Genomic DNA, 18,613 nt, shown 5'->3' with positions numbered 1-18,613 from the left:
GTTTAACTTTCTTCTACCTGTGGATATACCCCTGATTGTTATCTCTGACCTTCTGTTACGGTTTTTCTGTGAAAAGAATATACTGTTTTCTAGGGAATAATAAAATGTAATCTCACCATAAAATGTTATTAAGATGAACAAAGGAAAACCGAAGCTGTTTATTAGGCTGCGCCAGGACAAAGTTCAATTTTTCAAGCGGACTTCCTTTTATTCTGTTCTCTATTAGTTATTAAAACTACAATATTTTTCGTTTTTATACCCGGTACTCGAAGAGTAAATAGGGCTTATAGTATTTTTGCGAATAACGGTTGTATGTAACGCACAGAAGGAAACGTTTCCGACCTCATAAAGTATATACATACATTCTGGATCAGCATCAATAACAGAGTCAATTGAGCCATGTCTGTCTGTCCGTCCGTCTTGTTGAGCGCCTGGATCTCAGAGACTATAAAAGCTAGAGCCACCAAATTGTTCATCCAGATGGTTGTATGCTCACACTATTAAAAGTGTATTTTTTTAAAATGAGCCCCTCCCCCTTCCGAACACACAAAGAGCAAAAGCTCGTTTATTTTTTGCACATTCTGCCATTCACAATCTGCTACGTGTAGTGTGTGGCTCTAGGGGAGGGGGCGAGCTAAGAGAGCGAAAAGTAATGTAGATGAAAGATAAAGAAAAAATTTAAAATTTGGACAAAATACTGTTAAGGTACAAATGTCTTACTGAGTAGCAGGTATAAAAGTTGTGACGTGTAAGAAGCGAATCACACGTCCCTTCTCGTTCTGATCGGGCATTTAATTTTCATGAGCTTTATGGCAGAACTTTTTTTAAAGAATTTTTAAAGTCTAGTTTTTTTTTTAAGGTCTTTTCATGAAACTTAAGTATCTTGGATCTGGTTGTAAAGAACTTTGTTTATCTGAAAATCTTGTTTATGCAGCTAAAACGTGGACCCAAACACTTTGTGGATTCCCCGTACAGTCTGGGAAATATTAGGCTGTGAAATGCACAAATGTTGATTTTTGTGAGGTAACTTTTACTTTAAAAACTCGGGAAAAGAGAAAATTCCCGATTCGTCTTGCCTTCGCCATGACGATCAACAAATCACAGGGCCAATCCTTGACTATTTGTGGCCTCAATCTAGAAAATTCATGTTTTTCTCATGCTCAATTGTACGTGGCATACTCAGGTGTCGGCAAACCATCCGCTTTATTTGTTCTTGCGCCTGACCAAAAAACAAAGAATGTCGTTTACCACAAAGTGCTTGAATGAAAATCCTATTACCATCGCATTGGATCATTGCAACCTATAGAAGATGCACAGCATAGATTCTTGCAAATATACTTCATGGGCAATATGGAAGAACAACTTGACAGGCGTCAAGGGATCAACACAGCTACGAAGAGAGCAATTCTCCAAGATCTGCAGCAAATGCTTCATGAACATCATGCATTGGTCTGGCTGTTCAAGACTGCTTTAGAGCGCATGCCAAGTGATTGCAAATCGGTCAAGTCAATTAAATACATTTGCAAATATGTCACGAAAGGGAGCGACATGGCGGTTTTTGGTATCCAAACATCCAATCCCAACGATGAAATCACGCGCTATCAAGTGGGTACTTTTTTGTTTCTATCTATATAAACATATTATTTTGTATCATTGTTTTACGTTCATCAAAGCCTAAATTAGTTCAGCTAAAAGGTAACACGACATTCATTGACTGTTAGGCGGGGCGAAGTTCGCCGGGTCAGCTAGTTTAATATAAATAATGGAATACGTGGTTGTGTGTTCCGCTAAGACTTGCAAGAAGCAGATCGCCCACGAACAGGCGAACATCCCATGCGTTATCGCCGATAACGTGGTGCACGCAAAATGTATTGGGTTTTCAGGCCTCGTGGGTGACGCAATTTCAAAGCGCAATGGTCTGCATTACAGTTGCGAGGCATGTCGGTCTGTCGAGAATGACATGGTCACGTTTATGAGGCAGACGCGAAAGGGCTTTAAGGAGCTGACCGTGGGCTTTAAGAAGCAGTACGATCGGCTTCTAGCCATTGAGTCTCAATTCAGCGGTTTTAAACTGCTGAATGAGTCTCCTAGGCGCAAAAAAGTCACTCCTCGTGATCTGCAAGTGCCTGACCCTCGACCGCTCGCTGCTGATCAACTGTCTTCGTCCACTCCGATAGTGCAGCAGCTAATTTCGTTTGCCCCTCCAAGGCAACGACAGCTGCTGGTGATCAAGTTTCGGCTACAGAATCGATCATCTCGGAGAACATGCAGCCAGTTAGTACTGTAGCGTCCGTGTCTGTCGAGTCCGTTCCAAAGCCACATCATATCCCATCTTTTTCGATCCCACCAGTTAATAAACGTCCCGGACCACCGGATATTGCCGTCACAGGTTCCAGATCTGTGGTGCCAAAACCTCTGGTGGGAGTCCCACCAAAGCGGCAAGTTTTTGTCTCTCGGTTTGCCCCTGACCTCACATCTAATGATGTAAAATTAAAGCCGATGGCTTAAAGGTGGAGAAGTTTAATTTCTCTTATGCCAGCGAGATAGTTTCTTTCAAGATTAGCGTATCTCCAACTCAATTCGAGACCATTTGCTCTTCCAAATTTTGGCCAGAGCACCTGATAGTGAAAGAGTTTAAGGCTAAGAAGAAAAATAGGCCCCCCATAACTCTTCCTAGTAGTGAGGCCAGTGCTCCTTCCTCTTCTGCTCCATCCACCTCTTCCCACTGCAATTCCTCACAGTCAAAAAACTAATTTCCCTCTTTGTAGCCTATCAAAATGCTCGCGCCTTACGTAGTAAGCTGAGCACTCTTTTTATGGACCGTTTTACATTTTCACCCCATGTTATTGTGTTTACCGAAACCTGGTTAAAGCCGGACATTATTAGTTCCGGAGTTTTGGCAGATCGGTACACAATTTAAAGGAATGATCGTTCGTCTCGGCGTGGAGGGGGGGTTCTGATTGCAGTAAACTCTTATTTCACGTCGGAACTTTTCATAGTCCAGGTTTCACAAGACTTGGAATTCCTCTGTGTTAGACTGATTCTTCCCGGCCAGTCTATTTATGTCACTTGCTCGTATATTCCACCTACTTCGTATGTATTAATATACGAGCAGCACTTGTCCACCTTAAAAACTGTATCATCCTCGCTATCTGACAAAGACCATTTAATAGTTCTTGGGGATTTCAACATGCCAGGTACTGTTTGGTCTTCGGTTAACGAGTCTCAAGTCAACCATGTGAAAAACTCCTTGGGTCGATTGCTTGATCTGTGCTTTGTCTCGGATCCGACCTTATCGTTGTTAACACGAGCACTCCCGCTCACTATTCCTGAAGACTGCTATCATCCTACTTTCGAAGTGTCGGTAGATATTGGACCTACTGTATCGGATCGTGCGGGTAGGCTATCTGAACGCGTCCGCTGCTTTCGTAAAGCCGAGTTTACGAAGCTCATTTAACTTAATTAGGGATTTTGATTGGTCCGCTCTGTACTCGTACACTGACGTTATTGACGGCACAAACATTTTTTACAATGTACTTGACACAATTTTTGACACGTGTGTCCCACTCTCATGTCCGACTAGATCTGCGAAACCTCCTTGGTTCGCCAAAGAGTTATCCAGTCTAAAGAACCTAAAATCAAGACTATTTAAAAAATCTCAAGAAGTTGGTTCTCCCTCTTCTCTTTCTAATTACTTAATAGCTCGGTCAAATTTCACTGTTCTGAATGCTCAATGCTATAGGAACTACCTCCTTCGATGCAGGATACGTTTTTCACAGGACCCCAAACAGTTTTACAGCTTTGTAAACAGTAAGCGTAGAACGTCCGCACATCCATCCTCGCTATCATTTTTGAATATGTCGGCAAACAATGATCAGGCAATCGCCGATCTTTTTGCACAATTTTTTCAAACCACCTATTCCCAGGAAAGCTACCCAGGCCATATGTATCCATATAGTTTACCAAGGTCGAATGGCATTTTCTGCCCTTTGTTTAATGAAGGCTCCTTACTTCATGAACTTAAATTAGTTAGAACTGACCGAGTTCCCGGCTGTTCCATTCTTCTAGCTTTCCCCCCATCTGGAAGGAATCCTTTATAATTCCTCTCCATAAGAAAGGAAGCAGGTCTGACGCTAAAAACTATAGATGTATATCTAAGTTATCCGCTATTCCTAAAATGTTAGAGAAAATTTGAACTCCGCACTTGCAACATCTTTGCAAATCACTTACATATATCTCCAGCTCAGCACGGATTTATACGGCGACGATCAACAACTAATCTTTTAGAGTTCACCTCCTTTATCATTAAAGGCTTCCAAGGTAACTTGCAGACGGATGTTATTTTCACTGACTTCAGTAAGGCATTCGATTCTGTAAACCACTCTCTTCTTGCACAAAAGCTCGACCTTCAAGGGTTTCCGCCCAATCTGTTGAGATGGATTTCTAGCTACCTGTGTTCTAGGTCTCAAAGGGTCATTTTCAAAAACTCCTTATCTTTACCTGTTATGGTTACTTCTGGAGTACCACAGGGTAGCCATTTAGGTCCCTTACTTTTCACACTCTTTATTAATGACCTGCCTTCTGTCTTAACAAATTCTCGAATACTTATGAATGCGGATGATGTTAAGCTCTGTGTCCAGTATAAGGACATTTCATTTCACTCTCGCTTGCAATCTGATCTCAATTGCTTTCAGTCATGGTGTTGTGCAAATATGTTACACCTTAATGACTCGAAGTGCATTGTAATGACATTTTATCTCTCCAGCCCCTTCCTGGCTCCTTATACCCTCTGCGGTAGTTCTCTTGAGAGAATTACATTGGCTGATGATTTAGGTGTTAAACTAGACCCCAAGTTAAAGTTTTCTGAACACATTTCTACCATGGTGAATAAAGCCATGGGTGTGCTTGGGTTTATAAAGAGGTGGTCAAAGGAATTTGATGACCCCTATATAACGAAGACTCTCTATATCTCGCTTGTTCGTCCGATTTTAGAATACGGCTCATGTGTATGGTGCCCTCAGTACAACATACATCAGGACCGTATTGAATCAGTACAGAAAAACTTCTTATTATTTGCCCTACGGGGCCTCAACTGGGATGCAACTGTGAGACTGCCATCCTACCGTAGTAGATTACTTCTAATAAACCTTCCATCCTTAGTTAATCGTAGGAAAATGCTTGCTGTAATTTTTATGCACAACTTGATCAGGGGGCAGGTAGACAGCCCTGATTTGCTGAGCCGCATATACTTTACGATTCCCATTAGACCCACTAGAAACTTTATTCCTTTGTTCCTTCCACTATGTAGATCGAATTATGCCTCACACGAACCCTTTAGGGTTTTATGCTCGGATTATAATTCCCTCTACCACATTATATGCTCAACTAACTCCCTTCCTCTTCTTAAATCTCTTATACTAGCCTACCTCTCCCGTAGTTAGTTTCATTTTAGTTTTGTCTTCTTTCTGATTTTGGTAATTTTTGCTTGCTTAGCTATAGTTGCTCTAGTTTAGTTGTGTTTAGCTCTAATTTTCCTCGAATATTAGCCTAACATCTATCTTTCCTGCATGCTCGCGACCGGTTCGGCGCCCCTCGGTCGGTTTGGCGGGAGGAGGGCTGCGTTCTGCTGGGTTCCGCGCGTAACAGGCTTTGGTGGCTTGGTGCCGCATGGGCCACTTGATGGTGCAGTCATTGCATATCAACGTCCAGACAAGAGAAGACGAATGAAGCTCTTTTTAGAGGGCATGTTGAAACGGACAATTGTTCGTTTTCTTGTTCTACTTTTAAAACTTGTTAGCCCCATTTTTACCTGAAATACAGTCTAAAGTTATCCCAAGTCCCCCTCTGCCATCATCAATATCTTATATCTCCTGTTGTTAATTCAGAAAGGCCTTTTGTGTACTCTGGCATTTAAAGCATGTTTGGCATATTGGCATGATTTGACAGAAAATCTTTCTTTCTTATTATGGGGTGTCCAAGAGAATAGTTTATGGATGTGTGTTTTTTGGCATATTGTTGAGAAAGAACGTTGTACAAGTAGTAAAAAATTTATCATGAGAAAACTGCATAAAGTATGATCCCGAAACTGCTCGAAAAGCAGCAGTCGTCCACGTATGAGTTGCGATCACACGTAACGATGATCAGACGAGGATCAAACATTTTTGGCCTTGCTTTGGGTTGAAAGTATGTTTGAGGTGTTGTCAAGACACTCTCTTCCAGTAAGAATTTGCTTTTTATACCCTATTTATAAATTCATTTTTATTATATTTTGTCGATCAAGTTTGCTTAATAACGTCCGCCATGACCGCCCTGGTTGTGTCCCTGGCCATGTCCGCCCTGGTTAAATCCAGACTGGCCATGTCCCTGCTGGCCATGTCCACCCTGGTTGAATCCAGCCTGACCGTGTCCTTGCTGGCCGAATCCTTGCTGGCCATGTCCACCCTGACCAAAACCTTGCTGTCCATGTCCACCCTGTCCATGTCCCTGCTGGCCGTATCCGGCAGCGAAGACAGCCACGATCAAGGTGAAGAAAATAATCTAAAGAAGACCGAAAGAAGAGCCTTTTGAAACGAACAGAAACTCCTGAATTTTCGAGGTACTTACGAAGAACTTCATGGTGCTGGGGGCTTTGTTTGCTTAGACTTTTGTTCAAATTCTAACTGATTGTTAATCGGCCGGCGACAAGGCTTTTATAGCAAGCGTTCGAACAAAACAAAATAATAATTACGAGTAGGAACGTGTGAGACGCTTCTTACGAGTCACAACTTTTATACCAGGTGCTCAGTAAAACAACTGTACCTTTGTTGTTTTTTTCAAATTGTACATATGCTCTACATATGTTATCTAAATCTACATATGTCACTTTTCACGCCAACACGCTCTTTCAGCGCGCCCCACCCCTAAAGTCGCACACTTCACTAAGCAGAGTGTGAAATGAGAGAATGTGTAAAAAATAAAAAAAAGCTGCTGGACGGGGTGGGGGCCACTGCAAATTAATTTCTTCATTCTAGTTATAGTAATGATCCAATCTGTTCCGAATTCAGTGATCTGAAAGATATGGGTTTTCCCTACGGAATGGCATTTTTAGCAGATTCAGCTCTTTGTGGCCGCGAAAGAAGGCGGGGCGAAATTTTGAAATACACTTGTTATATTGTGAGCAGAGAACAATCTGGATGCAAAATTGGGTGGCTCTATCCCTTATAGTCTCTGAGATCCAGGACAAGACGGACAGACATGGCTGTATCGACTCGGCTATTGATTCTGATCAAGAAAATATATACTTAATGGAGTCGGAAACGTTTCCTCCTCTGCGTTACATACATCCACTTTTCCCCACAAATACAATAAGCCCTATTTACTCTTCAAATACCGGGTATGATGAAACAAACAAAACAAATATTGTTTTGCATATTATACGAATAAATTTATTGCCTATTAATTTGCTATCACTGGCACTGAAAGACGAACGCAAAGGCATGTTCGTTTTGCTTTAGATTCATTTTCCGTGATGATATTACATTTTCTATTGACAATGATTTGACACTTGGGGTCGCGTGACCTGCCATTCCGGCTGTTTGTTTTAAAAACAAACGAAAAAAAACGAGAAGGGACGTTTGAGACGCTTCTTACGCGTCACAACTTGTATACCCGGCACTCAGTACTACATCTGCAAATTTTACATTTTTCTTTATCTGTCATCTACATCAACAACTCTACTCACGCCAACACGCTCCTTTAGCTCGCCACCCTCCCCGTGAGCAACAAACTTCAGAGTCAGGGCAGAGACTCGGCAGAGACTGAGGCAGAGACGTGTCAGAGGCAAAGGCCTCTGCCACTGCGCGAAGCAGGGTGTGAATGAGAGAATGTGCAAAAAACAAATATAAGCTGCGGGACGGGGTGGGTTTTGCCACTGCAAATTAATTTCTTCATTGTGGCCATAATAATAATCCAATCGGATCCCAATTTGACGATCTGATGTATATGGCCATTCCCTACAGAATGGCGTTTAATGCGTTGTCATCTTTTGTGATCTTTATAGAATTCTTTTAGGCAGCAACTGCATTCAGTGTGGCAGCGTGTGCCTAAAAGTATGCGACAAAATAAAACCCAAAAAGATGATCTCTCATGTGAAAAATTCAAGATGATTTATAATCTTTTTGTCGCTATGCACTTTGTAAAGGATATCCATAGAATACTTTTATTGAGATGTGGAATTTTGGAGTGTGCAAAAATGAAAGCTCCTGTTGTCCGATATATGTAATTAACACCAATAGTTTTTATTTTCAAGTGGTTAAGTGGGAGAGACTGCATTAGTATGTTCGAAATTTCTGTTCGAGCTGCCCGAACCGAAGATTGTATGGAACGAACATGTCCGAGCCAACATTCAATTGTGTGTACGCAGAACACGTACGGTCATGGCGATCGTCTTGTTCAGGCATTTTTTCGCTTTTTATCAGATCTACTTTTTTTTTGTGTTCTGTGTTTTCTGTCCGTTGCTCTCTTTATGTTAATAATATATGTAGGTATCTATTTTAATAAAAAATGTATTTAAGAGAAAAGAAAAACAAATTTACAAATACTTTGATCTGAATATAAATCTGGAAAAAAGGCAAAAAACAAATCCTGAGAAGGCAGCTGAAACTACAGACGGTACACGAGTAGTCTAAGTTTTTTTATTCAAAGATGTTACCTCCAGCCAATTAAATGTCCCATTCCTCCGATTTAAAGATCTCGGCTTGCGACTCGATGTGCACTGGATAATAATGGATAATGTGCACGGATAATACTGGCTTTATAGCGATGTCAGAGCGATATTCCTGTATATGTACATATGTACATATACTCGACGGGTATTGATAATTATATTGTATTTGACTCTAGATTGTGATGAAATTGAAAGTCGGACCAATGCTCTTTGATGCTAATAATTAATTATTTTTCTTGTGGGCATCCTTTTTATCGTCTGTGGTAGAAGGATAATACGAATAGAAATTCTATCTACTAATGACGACGAGAGCTTATATTCACAATATCATTTGGATTATCCAAATCAAGACGATTTCCGATGTCTTAGGGGCTATTTTGTAAATTTGATTGTAGTGTCTGTGGCAGTGCTTATTGGAGGTGGTGTGTCGATTTTTGGGACAATGTCGGGACTCGAAGTTTATGACCACCAACACCAACAACAACATCACATTTTCTGCATGGAAAATAATATTTACTCTATGGCGAGAATTTTCTCTAAAATTAAAGTAAATAAATCAATGTGTAGAAAAAATGTTACAACATAAAATTTACTGAAAATTATACAAATATACAATTATTCATATGTAAGTACGTACATACATGGCAATCAATATCATCCAAAAATTATATTTACGATTTATATACTATAAATTGGTTTTAATTCTTATTTTTAATTGTTTCAGTAGAAATTTTAGTTATTTTTAATATAAATTTTCAAAATAAAAAATAAGTGTTAACTATGATTTTTTTAATAAAAATAAAAACAAACAGAGGTTTTTTTACTTTTATTTTAAAATTTGTAAAAAATAGTTATTCCGTAAGTTGTATTTTAAAAGCTGAAAATAAAAGTTAAGTAAAAGCTATAACAGATTGGTTTGTTATTATGAATCTATGCATATTCCTGATCCATGAGCTAATACCTTTCCTGTGATAAATGGCATGTCCTTCAAGGACAAATATTAAGGGTTTTACTATTTTTCTTTATATTTAATTTTGAGCTTTCATAATTTGCTGCAATTATTGGCAAAGGTCATAAATTGTATTCCCGCAATACAAGTCAGCGTTGAAAGGGCATTTTCGGCACCGAAAATTGTGCTTTCGGACCTGCGCTGCAGTTTTTCCGCAAAATTCGTTATGAATGTTTTTAAAACTGAACAAATATTGAATAAATTTTAAATTGAATTAAATATTGAAAGTATTGAATACTTTATATAAATAAGTTTTAATAATTCTAAGATTGCAGTTTTTGCTTTAAAACTTATAACAGTTACGGTCTCTGGTTTTACTCACCAATATTAATACCCGGTACTTGAAGAGTAAATAGGGTATATTGTATTTGGGGGGAAAAAATGTAACACACAGAAGAACATTATTATTGCCAGAATAAAGAAATTAATTTTCAATGAAAAACCCACCCCGTCCAGCAGCTTGTTTTAATACTTTTTTGCACATTCTCTCATTTAACACTCTGGGGCGAGCTAAAATATCGTGTTGGCGTTAGAAGTGATTTAGATGTAGATGACATACATATGTATTTAGAAAATTTTTAACATTTGATAAAAACGACTGAGGTACAGATGTACCACTAAGTACCGGGTATAAAAGTTGTGACGCTTAAGAAGCGTTTCACGCGTAATTCTTCGTTTTTTATTTATTAATTATATACATATTTTATTTTCGGTGCCACATAAAACAACTTCCCTCACAGAAAGCATTTTTATTTAGCTTTTTAGAAGGTTAGTCAGAGTTTTGTGATCTATTAACCCCGATGTATGCCAGACATATTAACAAATTCGGATCCAATTTTAGAAGGTTTTTTCGGAGGCTTCTTATGTTTTCCAATTTTAGAAGGTCCGTGACGATGTCTATAACTGTCTTCATGATGTTCGTTGCTCGAATCATCGCCATCGTCCTCTTTTTCATCTCGTTCATTCCGTTTAGGAAAGTTATTTCCAGATTTCACCAATTGCCAGTTCTATCCTCCGAGGCTTGTACCATATGCTTATCCTAAAGGATAGCCGTACCCAAAATAATATTGTGGGGCCTCAAGAGCAGCAGTCGCCAAACAGAATAGGATTATTAGCTGAAGAAAATATTTTATTGGAAATAACTTATCGACTTTCTCGAATGATTTTCTCAACTCACCAATAATTGCATTTCGTCGGAAGACTGTCACATGAGACTGGAGGAAATGGAAACCCATTTATACTTTTTAATAAGAACTAATACTTTTAGTATTAATTGATTTCCCAGAACACCGAATGAACCTGAATTCACAATAAACTCTTATCTGCTGTTATCATTTCTTCTCTGATCTGGGAACAAAAGCACTCCAAAAGTAGTCAATTTTAAATCATCAATCGAAATGAAATGATTGGTGAGTGGAACCTTAGGTATTGCTGAACACTTTATACAAATTATATATTTCCTTGCAGAGGAGTGTTATTATTGTCTTGGTATTTGCGATATCCATTGCGGATTGGGCAGAAGATAGCCGATGACGCTCCTCAACTCATTAGGACCAATCCTCCACCAGTCTACAAACCTCCATAGAGTCTCGAAGCGGTACTCGAAACGTAAATAGGGTATATTGTATTTGTGCACAAAGTGAATGTATGTAACGCACAGAAGGAAACGTTTCCGACCCATAAAGTATATATGTACATTCTTGAGCAGCATCAATAGCCGAGTCGATTGAGCCATGTCTGTCTGTCCGTCCGTCGGATGTAGATGACAGATGAATAAAAAATGTAATATTTGACAAAACACCGCTAAGGTGCAGATGTAGTACTGAGTGCCGGGTATAAAAGTTGAGACGCGTAAGTAGCGTCTCACACTTCCCTTCTCGTTTTATCTTCAAAACTGTGGATACAGCAGATTTTCGACCTTTGCGTGGGCGGAAGAGAGCGGGTTGAAATGAAATACACTTGTAACAGTGTGAGCATACAGCCATCTGGCTGTTAAATTTGGTGGTTAAATTTGACGGACGGACAGACACACATGGCTATATCGACTCGGTTATTGATGCTGATCGGAAACGTTTCCTTCTCTGCGTTACATCCATCCATTTTTCCACACAAATACAATATACCCTATTTACTCTTTGAGTACCGGGTATAAAAAGGGAATAAGAATAAAGCACATTTGAAAGAGCATATTGAAACGGACAATTGTTTGCTACTTTTAAAACTTGACATCCACCTGTTTGGTTGAAATAAAGTCAAAAAGTGGCCCCAAGTCCCCCACTGGCATCTATCTCTTATTGCTAATTCAGAAAGGCATTTGTATACTTTGGCATTCATTTGTTGGAATGATTTGACAAAAAGTCTCATACAGAAGAATGGTTTGAGATTAAAGTACGGCTCCAATTTGATTTATTTTAGAATTCCTTATCGCCTTTCTTATTGGGTGCGCAAGGGAATAGTTTATGGATGTGTGTATTTTGCATTATTGTTAAGAAAGAACGTGGCAAAAGTAGTAAACAATTTATCATGAGAAAACTGCATAAAGTTTGATCTCGAAACTGCTCGAAAAGCAGCAGTCGTCCACGTATGAGTTGCGCTCACACGTAACGATGATCAGACGAGGATCAAACATTTTTGGCCTTGCTTCGGGTTGGATGTGTGTTCGAAGTGTTTTCAAGGCACTCTCTTCCAATAAGAATTTGCTTTTTATACCCTACTAGCTGACCCGGCGAACTTCGCACCGCCTAACAGTCAATGAATGTCGTGTTACTTTTTAGCTGAACTAATTTAGGCTTTGATGAACGTAAAACAATGATACAAAATAATATATTTGATGAATGATGATGAAAACATACATACAGAATGAGAATAAAAAAAAAATAAAAATAAAAAATAATAATTAAGTACTTCAAACTCATGTTAGGAAAAAATTATTGAAAACTATGTTGTGCAGATTGGGAAAAAAAAAATAAAACTCGGATTAATTCATTAATAGGATTTTCATTCAAGCACTTTGTGGTAAATAACATTCTTTGTTTTTTGGTCAGGCGAAAGAAAAAATAAAACGGATGGTTTGCCGATACGTGAGCATGCCACGTACAATTGACCATGAGAAAAACATGAATTTTCTAGATTGAGGCCACAAATAGTCAAGGATTGGCCCTGTGATTTGTTGATCGTCATGGCGAAGGCAAGACGAATAGGGAACTGAATTCGTTTATACTCAAAGGGCATATCCGTCGGGATCATCGGAATCCTTGGAATAAGAACTTCCTCATCTTTAAATTTTCCTTTAAGTATCGACGCGTGAATCACATTGCTCATCAGTTTTCTTATCACCAAACGCGTTCCATTACACAGTTTTGGTTGGTTTAAATTTCTAAGCATGATGACTACCGAGCCAACTTTAAATTTTAAATTGTGCGGTGGTAAACCAGGCACATCCAAGGAGTTTTAAAAATTTAGTTGGATAATTAGTGGCTTCTTCTTTGTTTGTTACACTATCGATAGATTTGAATGAATACAGAGTACCTACCATTTGATTTTGAATTATAAAATTGAGGTCATCTACATCTTTACTTTTAGCGGCCAAAATTGCTCGCTCACTTAACCATTTAGTATTTTTGTGGTTAGCAATGATATCCGGGAATACTTTGTTGATAAGCTCGTCTTTTGATGATACGAAATTGCAAAAATTTGGAGGAAATGAAATCAAACCGCTCGATTTGTCAACAGGAACACGGCCATTACCGATAGTCAGCAATTGCTTCGAGAAATCATCAGCAGATAGATCGTTCAACAATGCAACTCTCATATTTACAGACAGTTAAAGTTTCTTTACATATCGTCACAAATTTGATGCTTTGAGGCAAGCGTTTATTTCGTCGGCAGCAGTAGATCTTGGAATGACTGGTAGTGTTTGTCGGAAATCGCCAGATAATAAAATCATTGCAACCCCAAAACATCTCGAGTCATCTTTTAATCTTTTAATGTTCGGTCTAGTGCTTCCAATGCGCTTTTGCGCCATTGTGCATTCGTCCCATATGATGATATTTGATGCTACTAAAACTTTGGCCATTGCGGAGTGTTTCGAAATGTTACGTGTCGGTTGTTCAGTAGTTTGAAGGTTTAGTGGCAATTTTAACGCTGAGTGAGCGGTACCGCATCCGTCTAACAATGTGGCCGCTATTCCAGAAGAAGCAATTTCTAATGACATGCAAAATCAATGACATGAGGAATGTCTTCCCAGTTCCACCAAGGGCATCCAACTAAAAAAAAGGCGACATTTCCATCATCAATTGCATTAATCAGAGTATCATAGACTTCCCTCTGCTTAGGATTCAACAGAGGTCCAATGGCAATTTCACTTTACCACTAAGGCAGCACAAACCAGGCGTTTCACCAGCAAACTTCAATGCTCCACAAGATTATTCAAAGATTATTCCTCTGTTCATCTGTACGATAAGCTCGACGATTTCTTGTTTCTAACCTAGCCGTTTCACGGGCTGCCTCTCTTTGCTCTTGTGTTTGAGAAGCACGAATTAAGGCCCTTCTTTGCTCCATACTAACGCGGCGCTGTTCTCGTGCAATTTCTCGTTCTCCATCAGATAATTGACTCGCGATATTCCGTTGCCTAATTGCATTACGGCTTCGCTGGGAAAGATTAGATCTTCTAGGACGCGGCATTGTTATTAAAATGTGCACTCGCATAAAACCACCAAATATAATAACAGTGCCTGAACTTTCGAGACATAGACAATAGCTCAAAGAGTATTTAACCACTACGTATGAATAGATTATCAAGAAAAATCATAGACAACCTATAACAAAGACATTTACACTTTTGTTAACCTGTAGATTTTTTTTGCTTAATCTTATAACTTTTACCAACTGATTTTTTATTCCCTAAATTCCGTTCCTTTCCGATGACTTTATGTTTTTACTGTAGAATAAATCTTAGGTGTTATTTTCGGGAAATAAAAATTAAATAATTAATAAATAATTTTCTAGATTTATAAATTCATTTTTATTATACATATTTTGTCGATCAAGTTTGCTTAATAACGTCCGCCATGACCGCCCTGGTTGTGTCCCTGGCCATGTCCGCCCTGGTTAAATCCAGACTGGCCATGTCCCTGCTGGCCATGTCCACCCTGGTTGAATCCAGCCTGACCGTGTCCTTGCTGGCCATGTCCCTGCTGTCCGAATCCTTGCTGGCCATGTCCACCCTGACCAAAACCTTGCTGGCCATGTCCCTGCTGTCCGAATCCTTGCTGGCCATGTCCACCCTGACCAAAACCTTGCTGTCCATGTCCACCCTGTCCATGTCCCTGCTGGCCGTATCCGGCAGCGAAGACAGCCACGATCAAGGTGAAGAAAATAATCTAAAGAAGACCGAAAGAAGAGCCTTTTGAAACGAACAGAAACTCCTGAATTTTCGAGGTACTTACGAAGAACTTCATGGTGCTGGGGGCTTTGTTTGCTTAGACTTTTGTTCAAATTCTAACTGATTGTTAATCGGCCGGCGACAAGGCTTTTATAGCAAGCGTTCGAACAAAACAAAATAATAATTACGATTAGGAACGTGTGAGACGCTTCTTACGAGTCACAACTTTTATACCAGGTGCTCAGTAATACAACTGTACCTTTGTTGTTTTTTTCAAATTGTACATATGCTCTACATATGTTATCTAAATCTACATATGTCACTTTTCACGCCAACACGCTCTTTCAGCGCGCCCCACCCCTAAAGTCGCACACTTCACTAAGCAGAGTGTGAAATGAGAGAATGTGTAAAAAATAAAAAAAAGCTGCTGGACGGGGTGGGGGCCACTGCAAATTAATTTCTTCATTCTAGTTATAGTAATGATCCAATCTGTTCCGAATTCAGTGATCTGAAAGATATGGGTTTTCCCTACGGAATGGCATTTTTATTTTTAAATCTTTATAATGTATCCATCTGTGTATCCACAGCAGATTTCAGCTCTTTGTGGGCGCGAAAGAGGGCGGGGCGAAATTTTAAAATACACTTGCAATAGTGTGAGCAGAGAACAATCTGGATGCAAAATTGGGTGGCTCTATCCCTTATAGTCTCTGAGATCCAGGACAAAACGGACATACATGGCTGTATCGACTCGGCTATTGATTCTGATCAAGAAAATATATACTTAATGGAGTCGGAAACGTTTCCTCCTCTGCGTTACATACATCCACTTTTCCCCACAAATACAATAAGCCCTATTTACTCTTCAAGTACCGGGAATGATGAAACAAACAAAACAAATATTGTGTTGCATATTATACGAAAAGATTTATTGCCTATTCATTTGCTATCACTGGCACTGAAAGACGAACGCAAAGGCATTTTCGTTTAGCTTTAGATTCATTTTCCGTGATGAAATTACATTTTTTTTTTTTGACAAAGATTTGACCCTTGGGGTCTCGTGAGCTGCCATTTCGGCTGTTTGTTTTAAAAACAAACGAAAAAAAACGAGAAGGGACGTGTGAGACGCTTCTTACGCGTCACAACTTTTATACCCGGCACTCAGTACTACTTCTGCAAATTTTACATTTTTCTTCATCTGTCATCTACATCAACAACTCTACTCACGCCAACACGCTCCTTTAGCTCGCCACCCTCCGCTAGAGCCACACTTTGCAGAGTCAGGGCAGAGTCGCGGCAGAGGCAGCGGCATCGGCAGAGACGTGTCAGGGGCAGAGGCCATAAACTGCGCGAAGCAGAGTGTGCTGCTATAAGCTGCGGGACGGGGTGGGTTTGGCCACTGAAAATTCATTTCTTCAATATGGTGATCTGATAGATATGGTCATTCCCTACGTTTTTAGTTTTCTCTTATCTTCAAAATTGTAGATTTGGGAGGTTTTCGCCCTTTTGCGGGGGCGGAAGGGGGCGGGGCTCATTTTTGAAATACACTGGTTTCAGTGTGAGCATACAGCAGTCTGGTGCCAAAATTTGGTGGCTCTAGCTCTTATAGTCTCTGAGAACTAGCCGACAAACAAGACGGACGGACGGACAGACGGACAGACGGACAGACAGACAGACAGACAGACAGACATAGACTCGGCTATTGATGCTGATCAAGAATATATATACTTTATGGGGTCGGAAACGTTTCCTTCTGTGCGTTACATACAACCGTTATTCGCACAAACACAATATACCCTATTTACTCTTCGAGTACCGGGTATAAAAACAAAGAAAGATTAGACAAATGCCTAAATATTCATCCGTATGAGTACACATACATTTTATTCAGGGATGGTTTATTATACCCGGTACTCGAAGAGTAAATAGGGTATATTGTATTTGTCTGGAAAAGTTGATGTACATACATACATATGTAACGTAGAGAAGGAAACGTGTCTGACCCCATAAAATATTTATAGTGTTGATCAGCATCAATAGCCGAGTCGATACAGCCATGTCTGTGTGTCCGTCCGTCTGGTTAAGCGCTTGGATCTCAGAGACAATAAGAGCTAGATCCACCAAATTGTTGCATCCAGGTGGTTCTATGCTCACACTATTACAAGTGTATTTTAAACTGTAATATGTAAAACGAGAAGAGACGCTTCTTACGCGTCACAACTTTTATACCCGGCACTCAGTACTACACCTGCATCTTAGCGGTTATTTGTCAAATTTTACATTGTTTCTTCATCTGTCATCTACATCACCAACACTACTCACGCCAACACGCTCCGTTAGCTTGCCCCCCTTCCCTAGACCCACACACTGCAGACTCACGGCAGAGGCAGCGGCCGCAAACACTGCGCTAAGCAGAGTGTGAATGAGAGAATGTGCAAAAAACAAAAAAAATCTGCTTGAAGGGGTGGGTTTAGCCACTGCAAATGAATATCGTCATTCCCTACGGAATGGCGTTTTTAGTTTATTTTTATCTTTAAAATTGTAGGTTTGGTAGGTTTTCGCCCTTTTGCGGGGGCGGAAGGGGGCGTGGCTCACTTTTGAAATACATACAGAGCATACAGAAGTCTGGATGCAAAATTTGGTGGCTCTAGCTTTTATGGTCTCTGAGATCCAGGCGCTAATAAGGACGGACGGACGGACGGACGGATGGACGGACGGACGGACAGACAGACATGGCTCAATCGACTCGGCTATTGATGCTGATCAAGAATATATATACTTTATGGGGTCGGAAACGTTTCCTTCTGTGCGTTACATACAACCGTTATTCCCCACAAATACAATATAGCCTATTTACTCTTCGAGTACCGGATATAGTTACAAATGTATTACTGAGTACCGGGTATAAAGTTGTGACGCGTAAGAAGCGTCTCACACGTCCATTCTCGTTACCGCATAAATTTGGTAGTATAATGCGTTGACATCTTTTGTGATCTTTATAGAATTCTTTTAGGCAGCAACTGCATTCAGTGTGGCAGCGTGTGCCTAAAAGTATGCGACAAAATAAAACCCAAAAAGATGATCTCTCAATGTGAAAACTTCAAGATGATTTAGAATCTTTTTGTCGCTATGCACTTTGTAAAGGATATCCATAGAATACTTTTATTGAGATGTGGAATTTTGGAGTGTGCATAAATGAGTAAAAAATGCAATATTCCAAATGTAAGCTCCTGTTGTCCGATATATGAATGTATGTAATTAACACCAATAGTTTTTATTTTCAAGTGGTTAAGTGGGAGAGACTGCATTAGTATGTTCGAAATTTCTGTTCGAGCTGCCCGAACCGAAGATTGTATGGAACGAACATGTTCGAGCCAACATTCAATTGTGTGTACGCCGAACACGTACGGTCATGGCGATCGACTTGTTCAGGCATTTCTTCGCTTTCTTATCAGCGATTGAGTTTCTTATTTTCTGATTTATTGACATATTTTTTATGAATTATCTTTAATCTCTTTTT

At 39.7% G+C, this 18,613-nt stretch overlaps 1 protein-coding gene across 21 annotated transcripts; it reads right to left on the bottom strand.

The window, feature by feature from the left end:
- Positions 1–6,241: 6,241 nt before the first annotated feature.
- On the bottom strand, positions 6,242–15,221 carry LOC117901970 (holotricin-3). 21 transcript variants are annotated; one of them, XM_034812957.1, is made up of 5 exons: positions 15,161–15,221; positions 14,906–15,094; positions 14,843–14,863; positions 6,406–6,438; positions 6,242–6,363 (listed from the first exon to the last, which is right to left on the bottom strand). In XM_034812957.1, the coding sequence occupies exons 1-5, from the start codon at positions 15,170–15,172 to the stop codon at positions 6,286–6,288; spliced, it is 333 nt and encodes a 110-aa protein (XP_034668848.1). In that variant the 5' UTR covers positions 15,173–15,221; the 3' UTR covers positions 6,242–6,285. The 21 variants fall into 21 exon arrangements, with proteins under 21 accessions (XP_034668848.1, XP_034668855.1, XP_034668853.1 ...); XM_034812964.1 differs by having other exon boundaries at positions 14,966–15,094; XM_034812962.1 differs by having other exon boundaries at positions 6,242–6,438; positions 14,906–14,966; positions 15,039–15,094.
- Positions 15,222–18,613: the final 3,392 nt, after the last annotated feature.

Source organism: Drosophila subobscura, chromosome U, assembly GCF_008121235.1.
Source record: "Drosophila subobscura isolate 14011-0131.10 chromosome U, UCBerk_Dsub_1.0, whole genome shotgun sequence".
Lineage (NCBI taxonomy): Eukaryota > Metazoa > Arthropoda > Insecta > Diptera > Drosophilidae > Drosophila > Drosophila subobscura.
The sequence above is the reverse complement of the archived record's forward strand: the minus strand, read 5'-3'. Positions and strand labels throughout refer to the sequence as shown.